Genomic DNA, 25426 nt, shown 5'->3' with positions numbered 1-25426 from the left:
GTGGAGGAGGGGTGTCAGGCAGCAGTGAAGGAGGCATACAGTTTTACTTGTAACACCGCTACACCTCTTTTTGTTGATGTTTTCTGAGTGGCAGCACGCACGCACGCACGCACGCACGCACGCACGCACGCACGCACGCACGCACGCACGCACGCACGCACGCACGCACGCACGCACGCACGCACGCACGCACGCACACACACCTCTGCTGTGATTGGGGGTGCTCAGGTGTTGTGGGTGGCATCCTGGTACGCTGTGAAGATGGAATGTGAAATGTTGCGTTTCCCTTCATGCTTTGCCAAGTTGTGTCTCAGGGAAAGATGGAAATCCCATTATGTCACATGCCTAACTTGGCCTTCCAAACTCTGAAACTCATTTGTGAAATTGGGATCAGGTCTTAATGAGTTGCAAAGTGGTTTTGGTCTCGTAAGTCTGGCAGCAGACATATTTGTGAATGTGCTGATTTTAAGTTAACTTTGTAACTAACTAAAGCCAAAGAAACAATCCCTCCCTTACTTGTTTGATTCTTACAGAAGAAAGGAGATAATGACACTTTTTGCACCTTTCTCACAGGAGGATTACATGAATCTCAAATGTATAATCGCTCTAAACCAGCGTGTTGACAGAAGTGTGTACGCCACATCACCCTGCTTACCTGTGAAAAAGCCCAGTGAAATCCATTACATACTTTAGAGACAACTCATGAATGGAATAATTAGCACAGCATGCTTTCCGCCCGGCTGGAAGTCTCTCTCGATAATGAACAAAGGAAAGGAAATTAGCTTTTGTCTCATAAAGTCACAACTTCAAAAGATCCCTGCCATTGCATTAATACAGCCATAGCCTGCAGCAGCATGGCAGAGAATAAAATAAGCACTCTCACTCAGACCCCATTCCTATCAAGGTCTTTCTCAGGACAAATACTGAGAGCTTGTCTTTTATAGACCACACACACTGGACTCGATCAGTAAAATATGAGAAGAGAAAAATGCAAATCCATCCAAGACAGCTCTTACAAAACACTAAAACAGCCATTTTTTTGGGATTCCATCACAAAACACGTCCATTACTAAAATAAATAATTCTCCAGGTGTAACACTATTTCTGAGTATTCTCCCTCCGTGCAGCTGCATGTATACTTAATCACATCAGGTCAACACTTTGGCCCGGGGCTTCCCAGCTGTGGCCTGGGCGACCTGCGACCGCCATCTCGCCTAACTGCTGCTGCAGTCAGCTGCCCTCAGGAGTGTGAGTGGTACACTGATCTGGTGCTGGGTCATACAGCCCGGCATTACTACATTACCACACATTAAAAAAAAAAAAAAAAAAAAAAGGGCCCACACAGCCCAGTTTTTGCAGAGGAGCTGACACGATTGATGGTGACGGATGCTGTTTGGGTAACAGATTGAATCAATATGAGGGGGTTTTCCAAATAGATGCAGGGTAGAAGATATCTATCACAAAAGCATGATGATAACCAATTAATATTAAAAAAAAATAACAAGAGTAACTACAAAATTAGCTTTAACAAGTCGGTATTTTTGCTATCAGAGCTAAAGGCAGCTGCACACACTGAAGACCAGGGCGAGGCAAGCATTGTCCAAGGCACTCTCTCCTCTCCTATCTGCACCTTTATCTGCCAGGATCAGTTGTTAGTGCTGGCAGTTTTCCTCTCCTGTCCTCTGGAGAGAGGTGGCTCTCAGCTGGAGAGAGGTGCCACAGGCTATGCACTGTCTCCATTGTGTGCAGAGACACATGGAGGACTTGAGAGAGGCTCGGTGCAGGTGCAGAGAGAGGAAGAGTGAGAGGGAACACACCTGAGGGGGCTGATTTCTTTTTTTCTTCTCCTCACAGAAGTCAGGCTTGTTTTTAGACGGGCCTTTTAGGTGGCAGGGACATTTGTTGTTGGGAGGACAGATTTACTGGAGGTACACTATACTGGAGGGAGAGAAGGGGTTTTCTCAGTTAAAATGTTTCCTCTCTAACTGCCAGAGACGTTTGGATACAGATGCAGGTTGCCAGGGTAAATAACATTTCCAGCATTGAGGACAAAATGTAGGGCAGTGCCACTAAGAAAAATCGAATGAATTCAAGGCGTTCTTCATTATGATGATGTGTGAGCCTTGATCATGTGCGAGGTCATACTCCATGATTTAATTCTGGCATAGGTGTGTGGGTGTGTGTGTGTGTGTGTGTGTGTGTGTGTGTGTGTGTGTGTGTGTGTGTGTGTGTGTGTGTGTGTGTGTGTGTGTGTGTGTGTGTGTACGGACAGGACACAACAAGCCAACCTCACCGCAGACTGGGAGGTTTCCTGTGAAAGTGATCCTTTTGCAAACTGTTTGTTTAAAAGCTGACAGGCAACAAGAGTCTCAGTGACAGCATCTATTCATCTCAGGGTGTCAGGCGGAGAGAAAAAGAGGGTACGAAGAAACATAGAGAGAGGAGGCGGATGAAGAGAGATGGTAGGAGTAAATGGGAGAGCAGTAAGCTTTAACAATAGTCTACATTTACCTTTAGCTTTGAAACATCTTCAGATCATCGTGGTTGCAGAAATTCATCTGGCGAGTGACTGAATGAGTGCTGATGTTTTCATCACTTTGGTTTTAATTATATGTCTCACTCAGCACAGTCTTCCTTCTACTTGGCTAATTTAGATTGAGATCCTTCCAGGCTTTCCCCTATCTTTCATTTCCCTCCCCTTCTTCTCTCCTCTCTGCATCCCATCAGCCCCTTTGTAGAAAAAAAAAGAGGAAGGGAAAAAAAAAAACCTTCATGTCTGTGACTTTCTTGCCCTCCAGCGTATGAAGCCCTCTTTTATTTTGATCATCGCAGCACAATGGATTCATGCCATTCTGGCAACTTTATTCAGTATCAGCCCAAATTTACATACTGCTTAACAAGTTTGTGCGTGACTGTTGATGCCTCTGATCAAAGTGCTTTTGGAAATCTTTCTCATCTGATTTTTTTTTTTCTTCCCCTGCCCTTCATTTCAAATGCATGCTGCAGACAGGCATCTTTAACTCAGGGGCAAAGAAAGGTAACCTTAGTGCTGCACAAGCCCAAATGTCATCCAACAAGGAGGGCTCGGGTCCTGGGGATAAAGATAATGTAATCTAAGCAGTATACAGTGTGTGGCTGTGTGTGGCTTTGAGTGTGTGTGAATCTATGCTAGCCTTGGTGTTTGTTAGAGGCTTGGGTTTGGGGGCGGAGGGAGACAGGGGGATGACAAAAGTCAAAGCAGTCATGTGTCATTTTTGGTGCTGAAGGGCTGGGACCTGCCTGCAGGGCTGTCCTCTCTGTCAGACGCACTCACATATCTGCGCTCAACTCTCTCGCTGTCTCTTTTTTCTTTCGCTCTCTCCATCTTTCTCTCTGTCTTTAGTGAACGCACGAACTGATTTGCAGCTGCACCAGAACACGCAATAATTCTTTGCTCTGAGTAGCATAAAGTAACAAGGTGGAACATTCATATCTTTGAAGTATTTTAAACAGCACCTTTTTTTACTATAAACATCTGATTTAGATTTTTTTTTTTAAATGCAGGGAAACTTAAATGATTGAGTCTTGACTTCATTTGCAACAACAAAAAGACTTGAAAGGACAAGATTTGTTCTGTGACAACTGATAAAACATGCAACCAAAACGGTGAGGGTGCAACCGAACAAGCAGGGGGAAACGTTTGACAAAGATCTGCTTGTAAATCAAGATAAATCAAAGGCCACGCTTCAAACCAAAGCCCTATAAAATTCCCATGGGATAGAACGGGAGGCAGCACAGAATATGTACTGTAGCTACGAACCCAGTAGTCTTCGTTTACAATAACTCAGTACATTCGTAAATATACGCGGCGAGCAGAGCAAACAACAGAATTGAGAACATTAAATAAGTGAGAAAGAAAAATGGATTCAAAAATACAATGAGGAGAGGGTGTGGGTGGAAAGAGAGGAATCGTGGGAATGCAAGATTGCACCTCCCTCAGGCAATCGAATTATCCTATGGGCTGATGGTTCCTCCTTATGCGTCGGCTGACATTTTCCTGTAACCCCATCCCAAGTAATGCTATGTGATGTGTGTGACTGGCTTCTGCCACGGCCCTGAGAGGCCACGGAGCCCCGAAGCCATTTGCTTTTGGCCCCGCAGCATCCTGGGAATTGTTTATTTTAGCTCTGTCTGCTCCTTTTTGCCTCTCAGTCTCATTTAGCTTTCTCTTTCCCCGTCTCTCCAGTTCATTCTCTTTCTGGCCCAGTGGTGTCTACTTTCAATTAGAGTAGGATGCACTAGTATTCTTCTGAGAGACAAAAGCCCTGACAGGTGACTCTTGAGGGGTAACTAAAAACCTCGCCTTTAGCGTCTTCACACAAACTGTTAGTATAGCAGCACCTTTCATGACACACAAAGGTACAAAAAAACAACTGAGGCTGTCGGTGGTATCCGATACTCAACTGTACATGTAGCTCTGTGTGATGAAGATAAGAGTGTGTGTGTGTGTGTGTGTGTGGGGGGGGGGGCGGGCGAAAAAAGTTAAAAATCAAGATGTGCTGTGTTTCTTGTATGTGTGTAAGAGAGAGAGTGAAGAGATTTAAGGACAGAGAAGATAAGATGCGCGATATGAGATAATAGAATGATATTCAAAATGTATCCCCGGAGCTAAAAGTTAAAAGGGAACATTATAAGAGAACATATTTTGATCGCTTATGGATATGTAAGGCAGTGCACCAAAATGCCCAAACTTTACTTCATACTGCTGCAGACACCCTGAAGGGCATAAGTGGAGGCGGTCCAATCCGCTATACTCAAACAGTGTATGTGTGGAACTGTCGACATGTGACAAGCAGAAAAGGGACAGTGTTGAGAGCGTAGCCTTTTATGACCCAACACACTTTGACAGCTTGGCCATCGCTCGAGGACATGAGCAATGTTGCTTTTTCATCTGACAATTTTTAAGCAAAACAACTCTCCCTCGATGGAGTCGATTGTTCACAGAGCCTTTGTGGCTGTGTGTTAAAGCACAGAGACAAAAACATGTCAGCAGCCCGTAGATTCTGTTCACCGTTAGCTAGAGGAGGCATACTGTCAATCTGTAGGACAAAAAGTGAGATGAAAAGTGTAAAGGACACGATGGGTGAGCTGCTTTTATGCAACACTGCGCTCTGCTGGTGGAAGGTGAGAACACCTTGAGTAATTCAGCAGCAGCCAGACAGTCTTAACGGAACACTAATGCAACCTTCAATCCTTGGGGATGCAAATGTCTGTGTGCTTTTACCCTTGAAGCAGTTGCCTTATTTGGACCTGAGGACATTATGCACTGACAAATTTTAAACATCCCATGAGGGGGTGCTTTGAAATATGGCCACAGGGTGGCACATTAGAATGACAAAAATGTAGATCCTCAAAGTGAAATCTGCCTGTGACTTGGTAATCAGCCCCACAGAGGACTAATGGATATTGAAGAGGTTCAGACTATATGTTCTTAATACAAGCAAACACAAACAGGGCACAGGCCATCTTTCTCAGTGTTTCTTTTTTATTGGCTACAACAATAGAACACACTTTGTTTATGTGCATGACGGATCAAGAGAAAAGAGATATGGGCGCTTTAAAAAAAAAAAATGTGCTCACAGTACAACCATGTTTGCTGTTTGTATGTGCAATAGGCCTGTAAGCTCTGAGTGTGTGAGTGTGAGTGTGCATACAAACAATGCACTCAGTCGATAGCCCCCAGCAGTGTGCATTCTTGCTTGGAGAGTACATTTCCTCGGGCCTCGTTCCTCCGCCGATGACCTCTGGTGAAGCCATTATTTTCTGCATTAATGATGAGCAGCAGCCAGCGATGAGAGAGATGGACTTTGTCCTGGGGCGCAGTAGCGCTGATTATGGGCAACAACAATGCCAGCTAAAAAAAAAGGGAAAGAAAAAGAAAACTCTTCCCACAAGCAGTTCAAAAGACGAGGAGTCTTAGAGGCAGCACTGAATAAGCTGCTCTGGCTCTATTGACAAGATGGATCAGATAACCTCTGTAGCTAGAGGATTAGCCAGAACAAAACTTTATTAAAGTTCACCTTTAGCTTATTTTGTCATCCAGTGGATCTACAACCTGAACATCAACAAACCAGTGGCCGTTACAACATATCACATTCTGACATTAAGTATGTTATTGTGGGGCAATTGGCCTCTGGTTAGGCGAGCTAAGAGTGTCATACAATTGTAATTACCCTCCATGGATTTAATGACATTATGTATAGGAGCTAATATCAGAAGCTTAATTGATCCTCTGACGCTAGCCCAAACACCCACCTATAACACTCACAAACAAGACAAATTGCAGACAAAGTGCAATTGCTCTAGTCAAGGCAGCCAGGGCACCCACTCAGGAAATCCTGGCTTGGGGAGCTGACTCTAAATGAAGGACTTTACCATTCACCATTATGTCTTTGGTGAGAGTCAGAGGGAACCCCCGGGGCTCTTCAGCACAGCACGGCACAACTTTTCAAAGGGCTCCAGATTAAAGTCACTGAAAGTTCCCACTGGGGTCTGAGGCCAGGATCCCATTAAGCAGCCCTACCACACCGCCGGCCATAATTGTGTCGTTGAGAATTCAGAGCAGTGCTTGCTTGATAAGCGAATTTAGGGTGAAATAAAAAAAGGCAAGGCGGAAAAAAGGGGGTCTCACTGGGCCACCATTAGACACTTCATTCGCTCATCGCTAATTTGTTTTAAATGACTGAGAGAGAGGTGTGCACTTTATAAAGCAATCAGAGATACCTTTTTCTCATTTCCAGGTCTACAGCAGAATGCTGATAAATGAAAACCACTGCACTTTATAGCCACAAACACTATACCGCCGCTAGCGGTGTTTTAAACTGTAGTTATCTTTATGGCAGTACTTGCTTTGCAGTAGGATAATCGATAAAGAGGGGGGACAAGAAAGAACTATCTGTTCCTCGCTCTCATTTCAAGTACCTCTACTCTTGCCTTTAAGAAACCATTCATTTTACCACTAGTAAAAACAATATTACTCTTCATACATTGACCTAACTTACTTAAAACCAGTCTTATAAACAATGTGAAAAGGCATTTTACAAACAAGTCAGCTTTTATTGAGTATTAAGTTTAAGTTTGTTTTAAACATTGTACAGAGATTATTAACCTTCAGAGCTGTTTGATGATGTATATAAAAAAACATCCAGTACATGTAGATAAAGATGTAACCCCTTAAGATCTATGCATGTGTTTCTTTAACAACATTGAACTCAATTGCTGGAAGTTAAGAAGTTGTTATTCTTTGCAAGTGGAACAGTATCACACTGACAACATAACCGGATCCCAAGTCGTGATTTAGCTCTTTACAATGAAATAAATGAGAGAAGTCAACTTTTGAAAACGTAGGAATATTTGAATCCCAAATATGCTATTGTAATCCAAGTGCAATGAAGACAAATCTTCAGTTAATTGCTTTAGGTGGATTTTTTCTGTTTCTTCTTCTCTGCCTCCTCTTCTTTTTCCTTCTCAATCTCAGCCACCAGAGTCTCAATTTCCTTGGATTCCAATATCTGCGAAAGCAAAACAATAATGCTTTAATAAAAAGGGGAAAAAAAGAAAAGAAAAAAGAAGAAGATTAAAAGTCAAAACAAACAATATCATTTGTAGTCATTCACCTTGAGTGGCTGATTCCGTCTGATAACAGCAAGCTCAATATTTTTGCCTCCTGACTGGACAACCTGTGACAAACACAAATGTATGAAGGCTGTGAGACAAGGTTTCAGAAGTTAGAAAAGGTATGACAACAACAAATGGAAAACAGTCCTTGACAAATGTGCATTTTGTTTTTATGCTTGACCAGTTGATCAACCACATACTGGGCATTTTTTAAGATATCACTGAAATGAGCACTGCATGTGCAAAAATGTGCCTCCAGAATTACCCACTATGGACTGATCGGTATCATTTTCTCCACTTTCATGTCTCCCTTGTGGGCCAGTTTTGCAACACAAAACTAGCATTATCTTAGGCGACATTGAAACATTTCTAGCCGATGACTTTATCATTTATGTCTGGTAGCCGTTTGTGATCTTTGATGAAGTCTGGACTGTCCCAATTCAACTCAATTCAAGCTGTGGTAGACTGAAAATTGTCAAGGTAATTATTTTGCACATTCTATTTGGCATTTTCATATGTTATTAATAACAGTACTATGTTAATAAAAATGCATTGACGCAAAACCTTAATTTGACCTTACCTCAAGCAAAGCTTTGATGGCCAACTTGATAGCCTCATTGTCACCTGCGATGGCTTCATCAGTGTAATTTTTCTCCAGGAACTCCCTCACAGTTTTTGCGCTACGACCGATTGCATTTGCCTGATTTTTTTCCAAGGACACAAAATGAAATTATTAATCAATTTTATACTGACATGATTAACAAGAAAACAAAGTCATAAACAAAGAGCAAACATATTTACCTTCCAGGCATGGTAAGTTCCTGACGGGTCTGTCTGATACAGCCTGGGGGTCCCATCGTAGTCAAAGCCGACAATTAACGCAGAGATGCCAAATGGCCTGCGCCCGTTGCTCTGAGTGTAGCGCTACAAATAAAATCAACTGGTGTGACTTATCACTGTTTTCAATTTTGTTACGAAAAAAATATGACATACAGGAAAAGTTTTTCAGAACCTAAATGTTTTATTGAAACTATGCATTAATATTAAGCTGTCATTGAATGTGACATTTTTCAGATAACTTTTGAAAAGATTGGTGCTGTAATGGTAGGCAGCCTGTTGCAGTAGCTCCTGTTATGTGTGTTGTTTTTTCATTCACAAGGTCCCAGCTCTGGAGTCAATTCAGTAAATTTTTTCAATCATTTTAGCACAGAGAGCACCATTAATAAACTATAAGACGATGGAGTACCTGTTTCAGTGTAGCTATGTAGCGTGTGATGTATTCCACTGTGACTGGGTCCTCAACAGTTAGCCTGTGGCTCTGGCACTCAACCCTTGCTCTGTTTATCACGATGCGGGCATCTGCAGTCAAACCTTAAAAAACATTCCAAAGAGTGAAGTTACTATACATAACACTGATTAGTCCCCTTTTCCATGTTACAAAATGAACATTTCACTTTTTTTTTTGTAGTTTTGAGGTACCTGCAAATGCCATGCAGACATGCTCGTCCAGGGCGCATATCTTACGGACAGTCCTTTCCTCCTGCAACTTTGCAACAGACTTCTTCTCAACACCAAGGACAACGATGTCTTTACCTCTGATCCCCACCTGCAAAGAATACAAAACAGCAACATTAGTTTCTGCACATCGGCAACACAGAACTTCTCATTCCCGGAAGTTGGCTATTGTTGGTATCCTAAAATAAGTACTATGAGCACACTTATCAAATGTCTTAATGTTCGGCAATGCAATTCTGGAGAGAAAATCTGTTTAGACACAAATCACCTCCCATCAGTGTTTCACACTTCTATGGTTAGCATTCCGTCTATTAAGGACTAACAAATAACAAGTGGTAATAATAAGGTATGCCTACTGGATGGTTAAATAGCTAGATAGAGGAAGCTATTTCAATGGTGCAGTAGTGCAACTCCGATCCTTGTGAGCAAGGACATGGAAGAGGGAAAGTTACTGTTGAAGAAAGTCTGGAGAACGGTGCACGAAAGCTACACTGTTGTTCCTATTTGAATGCATTATTCTGTATCATAGTGCCAAGAACTACAATTTTTTCAGCCCACAGACAGCGAGGAAAGGAAATTTGATAAGATAAGATATACTTTATTCATCCCAGCAGGGAAATTTAGGGTTTCCAGCAGCCAGCATACATACAAACACACAACACAACACATATATACATAATATCCCACCCATACAAAGAAACATGAGCCCACAATACAGTTTGATACATGATATATGCAACTCAGGCTAAAGTTTAAAAGTATAAATGTCTTCTGTCCTTACTTAAAAGGGAGTCGTTATAAAGTGCAATTGCAGTAGGTAAAAAAAAGTATTTTTAAATCTGTCCTTTTTGCAGCTTAGCCGTCCGTAGCCTCCCACTAACAACACTCTTTTGTTCACACACGAGATTGTGTAAGGGGTGCATGTTATTGTCCATAATGTTCAACAGTGTTGAACATTGTGTGGGATTACAAGAAAGTGTTGAGGGTTTTACATAACCCTTCTTTATCAGGCTGAGGTCCTTTTCATCAAAGTGGTCTCTGAATAAATGTGGAAGAACACTATCCACTCAATCAATAGCTCAATTTTAAATCAGACTTACAAGTGTGCCAAACAAAAGTAAAATAATATGCAAGGTTGAGGTGTTTATAAAAAAGACACTTATTACGGTCAGGTCAGAGACTCATCCCTAAGTCTGTTTAACAAACATCTATTTCCATTCATTATTTTACTAGTCATTTGTTCCAGAATGAATACAGGCTACACATAAAGTATGTAAAAGATAGATAGATAAATATACTTTATTGACATCTAGTGATATTATCAATTATTATTATTATTATTATTATTATGTTTACATAATATTGAATTGATTATGCAACATTACCCTATGTCTTTACGACCATTTAATTCAAAAGTAGCTTTGAAACATACTTTTCAATAACAAAGTGTGAACAGAAGTGAACAGGAGTGAACAGAAGTGAAGTTTAATCACAGACTGAAATTGAAACCACGCTCAGAGTGACACAGCGACAAAACGCTTGCTTAGCTTTTATTTGAAGAAAGTTATTGTTTTCGTGAAGTTATCGACTGTAAGTCCCAAAAGGACGTAAATAGTCTAACACTTGAGTGTAAAACAGTATGTAAAACAACAAAATCTGAATAAAAACCCATCAGATTGACGAGTGTCTGCTAGGCGCTAGCTTAGCTGGCTCGCTAATTGACGTTCGCTAACGTTAGCTTGAGCATTAGTTTCTCTTTCAGACTCACCGCTGTTGAACCTTTCTTTACGGCTTCTTGTGCATACTCCACTTGAAAGAGATGGCCATCGGGGGAAAACACGGTGATAGCCCTGTCATATCTTGCCGCCATTGCACTGTAATTCGCGTTCACTCACAAGAAGGAAAAACACTTCCAGCAAAATGATTCAGCTTGTTAGCTACGAGATGCTCAGTGCGGATACCGAGTGTTGAAAACTGCGCATGCGCTTAACCTCTGAACTGAGGCGATACCAAATCACGGGTTGCGCAGAGAAAAGATGTCATGGAATTTAATAGGATAGTCAATATTTTATATTATAAAAATATTTTTAAGTTAGAAATAACAGATAACAGAATAAACATCAACCGACTTTCTTTCTTAATAACTAAATGTGATTGACTAATTCAATTAGATTGACGATGGATACAATATGCGGGAAACGGTTGCAATGTATGTAAACAATAAAACGTAAAACTTGGTTTAAAACGCATTTTATTGTCTACTTTTGCCTAACACTGCTTGAATAGTTACCGTAGTTTATTCTTTAGAAAAAACTGCCACCCCCCCCCCTCTTTTTTGTTGAGCTTTCCATTTCCCGTGGTTTAGGACTAAATCTGGACTGTTCCATAATGTGAAATAGGTGAACTTGTAATCCAATCAAGCGAAAACACGGACGCATTAAACTGTGTTATAAAGTGTGCTAAATTAATTTTATTCATCTCGGGTGTATTTTTACACCACGTTTTTTACTTGTCGTTGAAATAAACCGTAAACCCACACGGCGTTTTGTAATTTGTTTTGTCCACCCCCAAAACGGACCACTGCATTACAACATCGCCGTCCTATTCTGTACTGTCTGATCGGAGTTGTACCGATGTGTTAAGTGTGTTAGCAGTCTTTCGACTTTTATGCCCTTGTTCACTTAAATTTCAAAGGGTATCACCATGTCGGTGGCGTTTGCACCTCACAGGCAGCGTGGGAAGGGTGATATTACACCCGCAGGAATACAAAAGGTAATTCATCTTTTCTTTTTTTTTTTTTTTAGCTGCGACTCAGAATGGAGGCACCAGCCGCTGCTAGCCGTGTAGCTAATCAGTGTAGCGGTGCCCACTCAGGACCAGGTGTGAAGAGATCGTGAACAATGTGCAGCGGGGGGGAGGCAAAGCGCGGTGAATACGAACCCGTCTAGAGTGGGGGGAGGCCCATGTGTGTAGACTATGAAGCATTGGTCGATTATTCGGACCAAAGTAACATTATATCACACATGAATGGAGGCCTGTCGTTTTGTTAGCTCAGGACAGCTAGCTAGCGCGACCCGTCTTTTGTTAGCTAGAAATGCACACTCGCATATCCTCTAAAACGACCCCCCCCACTCCTCAACCCTCTTTGCATTCAATTTAAAGGCTGAGAACAATGTGCAAGCCAAGTAGTAAACATGCATAATCACAATATCGCAGAATAGTCTAAACACGTGATTAAATCTCTATATTCACTCCTGCAGTTACTTGATGAAAACAATCAGCTCATCCAGTGTATAATGGACTTCCAGAGTAAAGGCAAGACAGCAGAGTGTTCACAGTAAGTTACACAACTGTATGTTTCCTGTTAACAGTCTTATTCATGTTGTTGTTCCTGTCCTAACTTGTATTGATGTCTCTCCTCCACCTGCTCAGTTATCAACAGATGCTGCACAGAAATCTAGTGTACCTGGCGACGATAGCAGACTCCAATCAGAACATGCAGTCCCTCCTCCCTGCTGTGAGTATTGGACCCTTTTTGATAGTTCCTTTTTGAGCCCACCACGAATGTAAGCCTAAAGTTTGTGGAGTTAGTTTGTTGTTTATTTACACTACCCCATTATATCATGTAAATGGATGTAATTGAAGTGCCCATTGGCTCTTAATGCATTTCATTGAACAACTTTTTCAGTTGTTGATGGCCCAAGATAGTGACTGTGTGTTTTCCCTTTCGTATAAACCATATATTTTAAACGTTTTTATCCATGCTTGTTTAAGGGAAATCACATTTTGACTTGATAATGATATTTTTTTCTTGGACATCTTGTTTTTTTTAATTTTTTATCTTGTTTATTTCTTTTCAGTGGCTGAAGCTCTCATGTGTTTGTGGGCCAGCTGATGTGTGTTTTTTGTCTCTTTTGTTGTGCGCCTGCAGCCTCCCACTCAAAACATGCCCATGGGCCCTGGTGGGATGAACCAAAGCGGACCTCCTCCTCAGCCTCCTCACGGTCACAACATGCCCTCTGAGGGTATGGTCAGCGGCGGCCCTCCAGCCCCACACATGCAGAACCAGATGAATGGACAGATGCCTGGTAAGTGACCCCCCCCCCCCCCCCCCCCCCTCCCCAATTCTCTTCACCTTCCCTCCCTTGCCTTCCTTTCCCCTTCTTTTTCCCTCAGTCCCTGTCTCACTTTGGTTGCCTAGCAACAGCACAGAACTGTGAGGGAGGTCGCTCTGCTGGAGGATGATGTCACCAATTTGCTCTGGTGGTCTCAGACTTGTACACCTTTAATTGTGGTTATCCTCTTTTCTTCATGCGTTTCTTCATGTTTTTTTCAGTGTGTCCTTGGTTGCTATTTGATCCCTTCACTTCAGCTGCATCAAGCTGTTTTTTTTTTGGGGGGGGGGGTTGCAACAATAAATATACATTTAGACTGTTAGTGTTATGTTAACACTTGTTAGCTCAGCCTTAGCATGATGTTTTCTTCCCAGTGCTGAAAGAATCAATATCTGGTCACTTGGGTCATTGGTTCCCAACCTGTGTTCCTGGCCCCCGAAGAGTTCAGAGGCTTTGTCTGATGTGAGGCTGTCAAATTTAAATGAGCACATACCAACTAAAATCATACAAGGACACTTCTGGATAGTTTATACAAAGATGGGATTGGGAGTTGTTGGGATTTGATTATTGACAACTTTTTAGATTTTATTCATTTCTGTTGGCCCTGTATCTTTTCTTACCCTGATTGGGTCCTTGGGGGTCCCAGATTTTCTTAAGTATTTAGGTAAGTAGGGGCTCCAAGGAAAAAAAAAAAGTTGTTACGTTATAGCTCCTGTTCAATGGAGTTGCACTTTAGTGGAATTCATTTCCCTTTTAACCCTTAAAAACTTGCCTTGCCTTATTCTTCATTTATTTAATGAAACCCCCAGAATCCCAGAGCTGCTGATTGTTTTGCTATTTTAATGGAACTCTTATAAATTCTGTATCACTGTGGTTTTAATGAATAATGCACAGTGTTAACCCTGTAACTCAGTGGTAAAAGACAAAACAGTGAATTCCACAACTGATAGATATCTACATAGTATAGATTAAAATTGAAAAGATAAATTGTGTTTCTCTTTCATGGAAATAAATCACTACATATCAGATAGGCGCACAGAACACATATTACAAAATAAAGGGTATTGCAAGTTTCATGTTTAATAAAACTTCCAATTGACATTTTTAATGATGGTTGTGAATCATCTCTGTTGCTGTTTTCCAGGTCCTAATCACATGCCCATGCAAGGTCCTGGTCCCGGCCCCAACCAGCCTCCCAACATGCCCAGTGGCTCTATGAATATACCCCCCAGCAGCCATGGCTCAATGGGTGGCTACAACCACACTGTCCCTTCTTCCCAGGGCATACCAGCTCAGAGTCAAATGAACATGACCCAGGGCCAGCCGATGGGAAACTATGGGCCTCGGCCAAACATGAACATGCAGCCCACTCAAGGTAAATCAACTCATTTGGGGATTTTACATCATTCAGTAGTATTTGAATAACCATGTAATGCTTGTTAAGGTTTTGGGCCTTCTACAGTTTGAGAGATAACTCTTAGCCTCTTGGTCTAGGTCCAATGATGCACCAGCAGCCTCCCTCTCAGCAGTATAACATGCCTCCTGGTGGTGGTGGACAGCACTACCAGGGACAACAGAACCCAATGGGCATGATGGGTCAGGTCAACCAAGGCAACCATGTCATGGGGCAGAGGCCAATGCCACCCTACAGACCCCCGCAGCAAGGTATACCGTCAGAGTGTCAGAAAAGTGTGCAAGTTGTGTGTGACCCTCCTGCTTTTCTTACTCGTGCTCATCTTAATTTCCTCCATTTCCACTCCTGTAGTCCTGCAACCCACGGACTCCAATCATAAAATTAGTCAAGTGACCCAAAGAAAGCTTTCTAATAAAAACTAGTGGCAAGGACTCCATCCCCTCTACTCTCCCCGTCACACAGCCGATCCAACAACACCTTGAATCTACTTGTGTGTATGTTGTGTGTATGTGTATATAGGACCCCCACAGCAGTACCCAGGGCAGGAAGACTACTATGGGGACCAGTACAGTCACGCAGGACAGGGAGCCTCAGAAGGTAGGAGAACCCTCCAGTCACTTGGAGAAAATCAACCAAAAATAAATCAATTTAAACCCAGGACTTGTGTTAAAACACAAATAATGCAAAGAGACTGTGACAAAAGCATTGTATCAGTCTCTTCATTATTTTCTGGGAAATCAGAGTGACTTAGGGAAAAATATCCGATTTGGAAAAAACTCCACAATGCATCCAATTTTTCTATGTGCTACACCACAGATAAGTAAACATGCACCCAGTCTTTCATAGCCAACCCCCAATTGCTCCACCTCTCTGTTGGTGTGAAAGAAAAGTTAGGCTAAGTTTTATCTGTGAGAAGGCCAAAGCTGTACCCAAGTTGTATAAAATCATGTCAATTAGTCAGATTTTAAAAGGACGATGCTGCATATGCAGAATGAATATTCATATTCATGAAGTGCTTCTCAAACGACGTGCAAACTATTTGATTTTTTTTCAAATGAATTGTATGTAGAGACGGTAAACAATCATCAGGAATTAAAAGAAGAACTAGGAATGTATAAACCATCCCCTATTGTAAAGAATCATTCTACTAGTGAAGAGGTGCTTTCATTACTTTATTAAAGAGTCTTAAGAAACAACTCCTTCTCTTTCTTTGTCCTATTAACATTTACTTATTTGTTGTTTGTTGTTTGTTTTTTGTTTTTGTTTCTTCTACTGACAACTCTGTTTTCCTCAGACCTTTCGAACATGTTTTCCAATGTTTTGAACTAAAGGAAAGGTATTTGAGAGAAAGTTTACAAATGCACCCACAAACAAAAGCACAAAATAGGCCTGCGTCCAGACACACTTTGTGCATCCCCAAACTTCTTAAAAACATAATTAGTTTTTCTTTATACCACTAAGATTATCATAACTTCCTTAAATGCCAAGCATTACCTGAATATACTAAAGCTATACGCTTCAATTAAGTTGATTTAGGTTGTGAGGATTACAGTCTGCCAAATTAAAGCTTTGGAATTCCCCCCAAAACTTCTGAAAGGGATCTTATCTTATGTGTGATGTTTGTTTGTTTAGGGTTTTTATTGTCAGTTAGCATGCATTGTTTTCACCACTTGCTGTTAAACTGTATAGCCATTAGCTTTTTTTAAAAACTGATATTTTAGAGCTCATTAACTTATCCATCTTAGACTTCAACACTTTATAAGTGATCCTTTCTTTACTTTAACTTCAAAGCCTTTGCTGCTACACTGTTTGTCATCTATTAGAAAGTATCCAATCGTATCTCATATCTGGCTCTACCTGCCAGCGAATGCTTTGTTGCAATCATGATCTGGAATGGAAAGAGTTTCTTTCCACCTTATAGCTTAAAAAAAGGGTTTATTTCTCCTTTACTGTTGTGCTGTGATCATCCAACTATCACATTGTGTGCTTTTGCCCCCTGAAGGTAATGCCCAGTATGGCCAACAGCAGGAAGCATACCAGCAAGGCCCACCCCAGCAGCAGGGCTACCCTCCTCAGCAGCAGTACCCAGGTCAGCAAGGCTACCCTCCACAACAGCAGGCATATGGTGAGTTATCTTCCCTTGCATATGAGGCACATATTTGTCCAGTAGGAGGCACTATTAGCTTCCTTTAGCTGCATTTTTATAACCACTGAATATACTCCTGGTGGTTAGTGCCCCTTGAAATTGTTTCTTTGCCAAATGCAAGTCAAGATATGAACAAGAACAAGGAATTAAAGGACCAATTTAATGAATGGTTAGGGGATTGGAGCTTGTTGGAAGAGAAATCAGCAGTAGTGACTGCAGCCACTTTCTCCTGATTATACAGTTTAATACATCAAACTGTTCTGAGGGAGCTGGGGGGGGATCTTTGTACGATGGGTACGTACTATCGTCAGGCAGTGTGAGCAGACATTTTGAACTCTCAAGTTTTTGCATTTTGGATAAAAAGTTGAGTAATGCCCTACTGTAAACCAGGAGTTCTACCCTAGATCCTTTAATTAAATGAAATTTGTATTTAGTAATAGAAGATGGAAACTTGATGCTGTAAGTAGCCACACCACATCATTATTAAAACATCTAAAAACGCATGACACTTCTAAATCTTTCAAATAAAATAAAAAGATTAAAGCAGGGAGAACACTACACTAAACTTTAGTAACTTAATGGTTTTCTTATTGAATGTGTGGCAATGGAATTTAACATAAAACATGTTAAATAAAAAAAGTTCCATGTGAATGAAGGTTTTTAGGCTGTTGCAACTCTTTGGTCTTTCTTCTTATTATTTTTCAGTCTTGCTTTCCATCACTAAGCCTCTGTCAGAGCCAGAGCTCATGTCAGTAATGAGCTAGCAGAGGGGCAGAGGCTGTGAGGTGAGATCCATCTGGCACACGCACACATGCTTTCTCTCACAGGCCTCCACAAGGTTGTGCTCAACAGCATCGGGCATTATGAGCGCCTAACGATGCTGCGTGGGCCTCATTTGACTTCGGCCCCAGTCAGGCTGTGCTCGGTTGTTCACTGCACCTGCATAGACAGCCACAGTGTACGGGGGCTGATGAACAGATTTCTTTTTTTTTTTTAATGAAGCCTGCCCCTCCTAATGAAAACCAACAGAGTCTCCTTGATGTCTCCTTTCATTAGGGAATCTCAGCCCTGCTCCAACCTGACTCACTTATTCTCATTCATTACTGAGTCAGGCGTTGTGGAGGCCGCCTAAACAAATGGGTCAGACATATCCACCATCATCTCTTTGTCATCCATCAGCCTTTTTTTTATTTTTTATCCCACCTTATTAGTGATAGTAAACTCACAGGGATTCTCTAGAGTCCTCAGAGTAAGAAGGAGGAAATGGAAACGGTTAATGAGCAAAAGTTGAGCTGCTCGGACTGGGTTCCTTGTTTGAGTCCAAACCTGAATTGTTTTTTTATTTTTTACAAGTTACATATCTTTTTGAGCAGTTGATAATAAAAAAAAAATCTACCTTTTATTCAAAGAAAAATGTGTTTGGTTTGAATGTTATTCAGGACATTAGTGTTTATTACAAATGGTCTTGTAGTGCTTTTGAAGATTGCGTTTTTGTTAGGGTGCTTTTTGTTTGCCGTACAAAACTGCTCCTGGATTAAAACAAGCAGCACGCAGGTGTTGCAAAAAAAAAAAGAAAACAGGATGATGGTTATAAAAGGCGAGAAGTAAAATGATCGAATAGTCTGATTTGACTGCCAAACAGCAAATTCACCTTACTTTATCTTACTCTGTCGAGCATATATGATTTTTAAACTGCTTTCTCTACATTTGCTGTAGGTCCCTCTCAAACTGCCCCAGGACAGTATCCTAACTACCCTCAAGGGCAGGGACAGCAGTATGGAGCCTATCGCCCTCCCCAACCTGGACCCCCACAAGGCCAGCAGCAGCGCCCCTATGGCTACGACCAGGTGAGTATAACTAAAACACAAGAGAGTCACAGAGACGTATTTATGACTCCCTCTTAGTCCGTCCCTCTTGTTATGTTTATTGCCAGTGTTAGTTGTGTATTTTGTGTACCAGAGACCAGTGTGAGTGAACATGAACATTTAAAGTTAGTATGATATGCATGTTGCCATCATATTGGGGGTTAATTCTGTTCTTCCAAACTTGTGTGCGTGTGTGTGTATGTTATTGTCTTTCATTGTTAATTTGAATATTAATAAAATACTTCCTGGCTAATGTGGAATGCCGATTCAGTGAAATATGAGGGCTTTAAGACGAATCTTCCTTGAACATGATACAGACTGCTCTCGTGTTTAAAGGGCGATCTATTTGTTGCCCTGTATTTCCTGTGGTCTTATGTGGGGACCACAGCTACACTTTGATATCTTTATCTTTGAATATTCAGGGGCACATGAGGAAATAAAGACCCGGGGATTTGAACCCCTGACTAGCTCTGTAAGAAGCAAAGGTAATGGTTGCTGTGAAGACCTCAACGTCCAATCTAGACGTTTGACCACCTAGTCTTAATTTGCATCTCTTATGTTTCTTCTGTCTTTTTCTTTTTCTTGATCTTCCTTCCATCTTTCTCCTGTCTTATTTTTTGTTCTTTTCTTTGTTTTTATGTTTTCTTTTTTTTTCTTTTTTTATTAACCAGGGGTCGAAATGTAAGTCACGAGGTCCTGAAACACAGCATGCTTAGTCTGCAGACACAGCCAAAAGTTTAGCACTTTGACTGTGTTCTTAATCTCTGCTTTTTACAACACTGGTTTCTATTGTCCCTTCCTGTAGCACAATTTGCAATTTAATGTTATGTACGACAGACCCAAATCCTATTGTTCCTTCCAAATTAGTTCCCATTAATGTCAAACACATACTTCGACCCCTGCTTAGAATTCCATCAACTACAGTTGTTCTTGCATTGAATTCAATTGAATCTAGTTTCCACTGTTTAATAAGGAATTTGCCATTCTGCGGCTGAGGTATCCAGTTAGAATTTAGAGTTCCTGAGTTATAAGGCCATGCTGCCACCTGCTGGTCAATACCAGCAAATGCAGGCATAAATCATGTTGTGGAGTATTATATGGTTTAAACCACAGACGTTTGTTTGCAACATATTGAGATTTGTGAATTGAAGTTCTTACTTTCCCTTTTTTAGAAGGTCACTAACAAAGACATTTCTCTCCACAGGGCCAGTATGGAAATTACCAGCAATGAGAGATGGTCACAGCAACCCACACAGCTCTGCTCTGATCTCTGTTGAGCTTTGACATCTGGTCAACTGCTAAGCAGACTTAAGTGATGGCCGTAGCTCCCTGAGTTTCTCTCAGACACGAACACACAACTGAAAATACAAGATACATTTTCCCCTGTCTTTGGGCTTGCATTCTGGCCTATAACATGCATTCAGTTTATCTTGAACATGGACTTGATAAAGTGAAAGTTTATGACTCACCCTCTGCTCCAGTATGTCTCAAAGCAGCAATGCCTTAAAAATGGAACTGCCTTATCCTTTAGCATTGCAGATTGTGACACCGGCTTACAAAATTTTGGATATTGGAGAAGATTTAAACGTACAGTTTCAGTCTACTGTGGTGCATTGTTCTTTATCCTTCAGCTCCTTGGTCATAAGAAGCAATAATGCCAGCAGTAGGTCAATGTGTAGGAGTGTAGAGATGAAGTAATGCACCAGAAGAACTTCCCATTAGGCCATGGTACATGTCTTGATGTATGTGATGATGTAAAAATATATTTTATGCTTTTTCGATCAAGCTAACTTTGTATAAGACATTGGAATCTAGTACTGAAGCTGTGTTATTTCATGAAGTGTATGTGTCAATGTTTTCTTTTTTATGAAGATCACATCCAGCACATTTTCTTTTTGTATTTCTTTGTTTTGTTTATTTGTAAAGCTATTCAATTGGACCTGATACATTAGTGACACTGTATGGATTCTTTCTGTAAAAATGGAAAATGAACTGAAATAAACAGAAACTTCTCAATGGACATCAGCATGCAGAGAAAGTGCTCCATCTCTAATCCAAAAAAAAGAAATGCCTCTGTGCATAAAAATGTGTTTTATGTCAGTAAGAAAATTTCAGACTTAGATCTTTTTTTTCCCCCCTTTTTTTCACAATTCCTGACCAAATTTGTGGCCATATGCCCAGACATATATTTGGGAAGAGACCATATGTAGTAGATACAGCCACAAATTTTAAATGTCTGCTCCCTGAAGTCCTTTTTTTTTTTTCTGTACAAGCACCTCAATCTTGTCCATTGACTGCAAACCTGGTATGAGACATTTTTCTGAAATATTTTGTTTTGTTAGTCTTGACAATGCTGGAATCCCCGTCTCCCTCTTTGAATAAACGTCTAAGTTGATGTCATTCGAATAGTGTTGTGTGTGAATAATAAAGATTGTTACTGTCAAATATGTAACATAAGATGTGAAAATAATGTTCTGAAATGGATTTTCTTAATTTCAGTTTCAGTGCAGTTTTATATCACTGGCTTGATATCTGTTTTATGGTGCAAACTTTATTGATCCCACATGTACAGTGGCATAAAGAAGAGGACTTCATCATCCTCGTATTGTTTATATGGCTGTTTTAACATTTTGCATTCAACACCCCATCCCAGTGGTCACATTTGTGTCATGGCAATGTATAACTGTACAATAAATTGGAAGAATCTTTAATATATTTTGACTTGTGTTATTTATAGCCTTTCATTGACAACTTTAATTAATAAAATACTGCAAATCCATTCATCCCCCCGACAACATAAACAAGATGTGCGAGTTTGGTGCCGTCAGAATGTGACAGTTTGATGTAATTGTTTTGTCTTCATCTGCTATCTGGTAATCAGTTTCCTACTGATAATGACCCAGCACCGCTCAGCAGCATGTCTGCTTTGTCCAGATGCATCCAGAGAGGTCCAGAGCACATTTACACCCAAAATTACCTTCCGTGTCCCTCTCTCCCCCTTTTGCCTTCCTCCAGAGAGGGAGAGGGACTACCTGTCACATTGGGGGGAGTGATACAGATGGTACACCAGATGTGTGGCCGAAGCACGTGATGGGAGGCTGGTGTTGGTGTTAAGAGGGCCACAGAGTGCTCAGGTTGCCTCGGTGCCGGCTGATGAGTGTTTGTGTGTCAATGTGTGTGAGTGCAGCATGTGAGAGGTGTTCTCCAAGAAAGAAAACATGGTTGAACTTTTTTTTTTTTTGAGTGGGCCTATGCAGACTGTTTTTATGTCGATTTGAGTACCCCTGCTCAGGTTTAGTGGCATCCTAGTCACCTCACCATCCTGCTGCTCCACAGCTGGCCGCCCCACCCCTTCCCAGCTGCCACTGGGGCTCCCCCCTGGCCCCTCAGCTTGGCAGAGCTGGTGTTTTGGGCGCTCCCCCACCAGTCCTCCCTGGCAGCTGCTGCCCTCAGCTGCGCTCTCGCAGACGGTATTGGGGTCGGACAAAGTCACTCCTCCTGTGACTGTGTCTGGGGCCATTGGGGGAGGATGAAGAGGAGGCAAGGAGACGCCTGCATCCTATGAAATATCTCCTTTAAGTGGTCAGGATTTGAAATTGATAGGCACATGACAAAAAGTAAGGAATTTGAAGACTTCTTGTTTACCCTGAAGTCTTAAATTACCACATTAAGTTACTAAATGTTACAAAAATCTAGTTAAACACAATCTACCTCTTGTCTGTGTAGACCTAAAAGACTTATTAAGACAGCTAATGGGACAACATTACTCCTTGCATGTTCCATGGTTGTATGGCAAATAGTAACGTGGCGGTATCATTTAGGAGGATGATTATCTTGTTCGATATTTTGATAATTATAATTCAGGGCACTTTTAGAAGAGGCTCCTGAGCACTGAGGGGAAAATGACATTGTGCATTGTGATCATAGCTGGCAGGCAAGATGTGAGCTCTCTCTCTCTCTCTCTCTCTCTTTCTTTCTCTCTCTAACTCTCCCTTTCACTCTCTCATAGCCACACTCTCAGTGTGACAGAAAGTCTATGGGGAGGTATAAGAGGTAGTTATGGGGGGAATGCAGCAGCCTCCACAGTTTAATTGGAGATGTGTCACACTAAATAAATGGTGCAAAAACAAGCGCTGACTGGAGGCTTGAGGGAGGGGCCCTGGGGATGCAGCCTGTTTTATTGGGCAGGAGCTTTGCACCGCTCCAGGGTGAAACTGGGCTATGCACTGCTGAGATACCCTCCAACCATCAAACCACCAGGCCTCCCTCCCAAAGATGACTGTGGAGGCATTAATTTCACTCTGCAGAAAGGCATCTTGTTGGTGCTGTGGAGAAGGTGTGGGTGAACTTGGTAACCCGGCTGTTTCCTCCTCCAATGAAGGGCACATCATCTTCCTCATCTGCAATTTCAATTTCTGCACGCTGCTGAACAAATCCATAATTGTAAAAAATGTTCAGCCAATGCTGTCTGCCTCACTTGCTCCTAGATCTTACGTATGTCAATTTATGTTTTGAGAAGACGGCAGCCAACAGCCTGCAGCCAATCTTATTTCCCCATGTAATCCATACATGACCTCCAAGATACCAGGAGAATGTGTTTTCCAATATTCTATCAATGTTGATATAACTGTTGTCTTGCCTCGCTCATGCCCTGTCTGTGCGTGTGTGTGTGTGTGTGTACGTGCGTGTGTGTGTTTGTGTGTGTGTGTGTGTGTGTGTGTGTGTGTGTGTGTGTGTGCACCTTAGATTCTAGAGTCCATGGCACGAGGTTTGATTTACCTCTACAGTGTGCCGCAGTAATTGGATGTGACACCATTCTCTCTGCTCTCCCTGGGGGATATAACAGGAATCTGACTATTATGGCCGCAGTCATGAATATGTCACGACAGCTGCAAACAAAGGCCTGTGATTTGGATAAGGCTCCTCTGTATGTTGTGTCTGCGCTGATATATGAGATAAATGCTGCAAGGGTAAATTAGTTTTCTGTAAAGTAATTTGCAGTGTTTACAATGAATGATTAATTGCCATTGTTTGGGGGAAAAACTATGTTAGAGACGTTGTTCGATATTACATGTTCATCATGACTGCCAGATACATATTTGCCTCACAGATATTTGTGGAGGCTATTACATCTTGTTTCAAAACAACTGGAAAGAATTTTTGGACCTGACATTCACAAACAGGTTGATCCCCTAGAAAGACATTGTTTTACATGCATCTGATGTGCAGTGCTTTGTTTAAACCCCATCGTTTGTTGAGGGTTTAGCCATCAAATCAAATTGAGTGTGCTGTTTTGTATGTGTTCTAGCCTCATAAAAGTAGTCTCTGGGTGGAATAGCAGGTATGCTGATATCAGTATTCCCACAGCCTGCATAATTGCTGTAATTTGCTTTCCCTTTGGGTAATCTGTAAACATGGCTGTTTTGATGTTTTTGGCATCCTCCATTGGCTGGGCTCTCTACTCCTCCAGTGGAGCCCCCATCCCAGCCCAGGGTGACACAAATAGATCCTTCCCCAGAAGGCGCACGTAGTTCCACATGGGCACAATCAATACGGCCCAGTTGCACCAGGTCTGTGGCGGTATTAAAAGAACCCTGTGAGCTGCTTCTCACCATGTTGGCGTTTTAGGGAAATAAAGCTATTGATCCTCCAGGGCCTCTGGCGGAGCATTAACCTGGGCCTACAAATTAGAACGTGCTCATCTGGACACATCTGCCTGCAATGTTCCCAAAAAGCCAGTCAAAGGGAGAGAAAAGGAGGGCTGTGAGGCCTGCTGCTTCGAATGATGAGTAGAGCGCTACTTGACGTCCTTGTCGGAGCGGGGGAGGCGTCTGGATGCCCAGGACTTCCATTAGAGGCCCAGGATGGTGGCATGGGTCGATGTGGTAAGGTTTGGTTGGGGGTACTCCATCTCAGATCAGTGTGGTTCCTTCCCCCACAATGCAGAGAGAGAGGGGGGTGACCCACAGTAAACCTGATCTCCTGACTGGAAGGACAATGAGGGAGAGGGTTGCTGGGTCCAGTTCATGTTCCAAGTGTCAAAGACTTTTCTCCTTTTGAACAATTTTATATGAAAGAAAGAATCTACCGGTACATCATTTTCTATGAAATAGCCAGACTGTTCAAGCATGACATTTTTAGGCAGATTCCCTCACAAAGCACGCAACAAACAGTAAATATCATTGTCACCTTATATGAAATATAGCATAACTTTTTGGATTTAGTACAAAACTGAGTTTCATTTTCACATAACATCTCTATTTTTCTGCAAAACCTAGAATTACAACCTCCCTCCATGGCACTATGAGGGTATTAGAGCCATTGATTCAATGTTATCACTTGGTGGGGTGTCCTACAAGTCAGTAATTATATTTGACAAAGGATCAGAGTCTGGGTACACTGAAAGAATCACAAACAGTTATGTTGATCTATAAGCATAAACATAGCTTGCCTAAAGACCATTTGGATTGATGTTCCCCTTTTTACACCATTCCTTCCTCACTTCCTGAATGACTTGTGACCCCAGTTTGACCCCTATCATTAAACACACAATGTAAATCAAGTTTAATTTTTTAAGTTAAGTGTGCCACTTACAAATGTTGAATACTAACTTTCGATATTGGTGAGCTGTTCTTTGCTTTAATTTTTTTTTACAGGGTTAGATATGTGCATACTTGTGTAAATAAAGCTTTATGAAAACACCTGCTTGATTAGT

The 25426-nt window shown here is 41.6% G+C and overlaps 2 protein-coding genes across 4 annotated transcripts; one reads left to right on the top strand and one right to left on the bottom strand.

Moving 5' to 3' along the window:
- Nucleotides 1–7074: 7074 nt before the first annotated feature.
- Nucleotides 7075–11143, bottom strand: psma8 (proteasome 20S subunit alpha 8). The gene is made up of 7 exons (XM_020635491.3): nucleotides 10940–11143; nucleotides 9136–9262; nucleotides 8903–9027; nucleotides 8458–8580; nucleotides 8237–8356; nucleotides 7656–7718; nucleotides 7075–7550 (listed from the first exon to the last, which is right to left on the bottom strand). The coding sequence occupies exons 1-7, from the start codon at nucleotides 11039–11041 to the stop codon at nucleotides 7455–7457; spliced, it is 756 nt and encodes a 251-aa protein (XP_020491147.1). The 5' UTR covers nucleotides 11042–11143; the 3' UTR covers nucleotides 7075–7454.
- Nucleotides 11144–11768: 625 nt separating this feature from the next.
- On the top strand, nucleotides 11769–21426 carry ss18 (SS18 subunit of BAF chromatin remodeling complex). 3 transcript variants are annotated; one of them, XM_020635431.3, is made up of 11 exons: nucleotides 11769–11943; nucleotides 12432–12508; nucleotides 12604–12688; nucleotides 13103–13259; nucleotides 14431–14661; nucleotides 14781–14951; nucleotides 15220–15297; nucleotides 16703–16825; nucleotides 18563–18693; nucleotides 19134–19196; nucleotides 19916–21426. In XM_020635431.3, exons 1-10 carry the CDS (start codon nucleotides 11875–11877, stop codon nucleotides 19149–19151), a joined length of 1140 nt encoding a protein of 379 aa, XP_020491087.1. In that variant the 5' UTR covers nucleotides 11769–11874; the 3' UTR covers nucleotides 19152–19196; nucleotides 19916–21426. The 3 variants fall into 3 exon arrangements, with proteins under 3 accessions (XP_020491087.1, XP_020491078.1, XP_020491097.1); XM_020635422.3 differs by lacking the exon at nucleotides 19134–19196; XM_020635441.3 differs by lacking the exons at nucleotides 15220–15297; nucleotides 19134–19196 and having other exon boundaries at nucleotides 11770–11943.
- The last annotated feature ends 4000 nt before the right edge of the window (nucleotides 21427–25426 follow it).

Source organism: Labrus bergylta, chromosome 4, assembly GCF_963930695.1.
Source record: "Labrus bergylta chromosome 4, fLabBer1.1, whole genome shotgun sequence".
NCBI classification, from domain to species: Eukaryota; Metazoa; Chordata; class Actinopteri; order Labriformes; family Labridae; genus Labrus; species Labrus bergylta.
The sequence above is the reverse complement of the archived record's forward strand: the minus strand, read 5'-3'. Positions and strand labels throughout refer to the sequence as shown.

Bases quoted from the DNA above. Each gene is read 5' to 3' on its own strand.
- psma8 (XM_020635491.3), bottom strand. From the start codon at position 11,041: ATGGCGGCAAGATATGACAGGGCTATCACCGTGTTTTCCCCCGATGGC. The intron at 7,719-8,236 runs GTAAGGTCAAAT...TGTTTGTCACAG, and splicing joins CCATCAAAGCTTTGCTTGAG to GTTGTCCAGTCAGGAGGCAA. The intron at 7,551-7,655 runs GTGAATGACTAC...TTGCTTTCGCAG, and splicing joins GACGGAATCAGCCACTCAAG to ATATTGGAATCCAAGGAAAT.
- ss18 (XM_020635422.3), top strand. From the start codon at position 11,875: ATGTCGGTGGCGTTTGCACCTCACAGGCAGCGTGGGAAGGGTGATATT. The intron at 12,509-12,603 runs GTAAGTTACACA...CCACCTGCTCAG, and splicing joins AAGACAGCAGAGTGTTCACA to TTATCAACAGATGCTGCACA. The intron at 16,826-18,562 runs GTGAGTTATCTT...CATTTGCTGTAG, and splicing joins TCCACAACAGCAGGCATATG to GTCCCTCTCAAACTGCCCCA.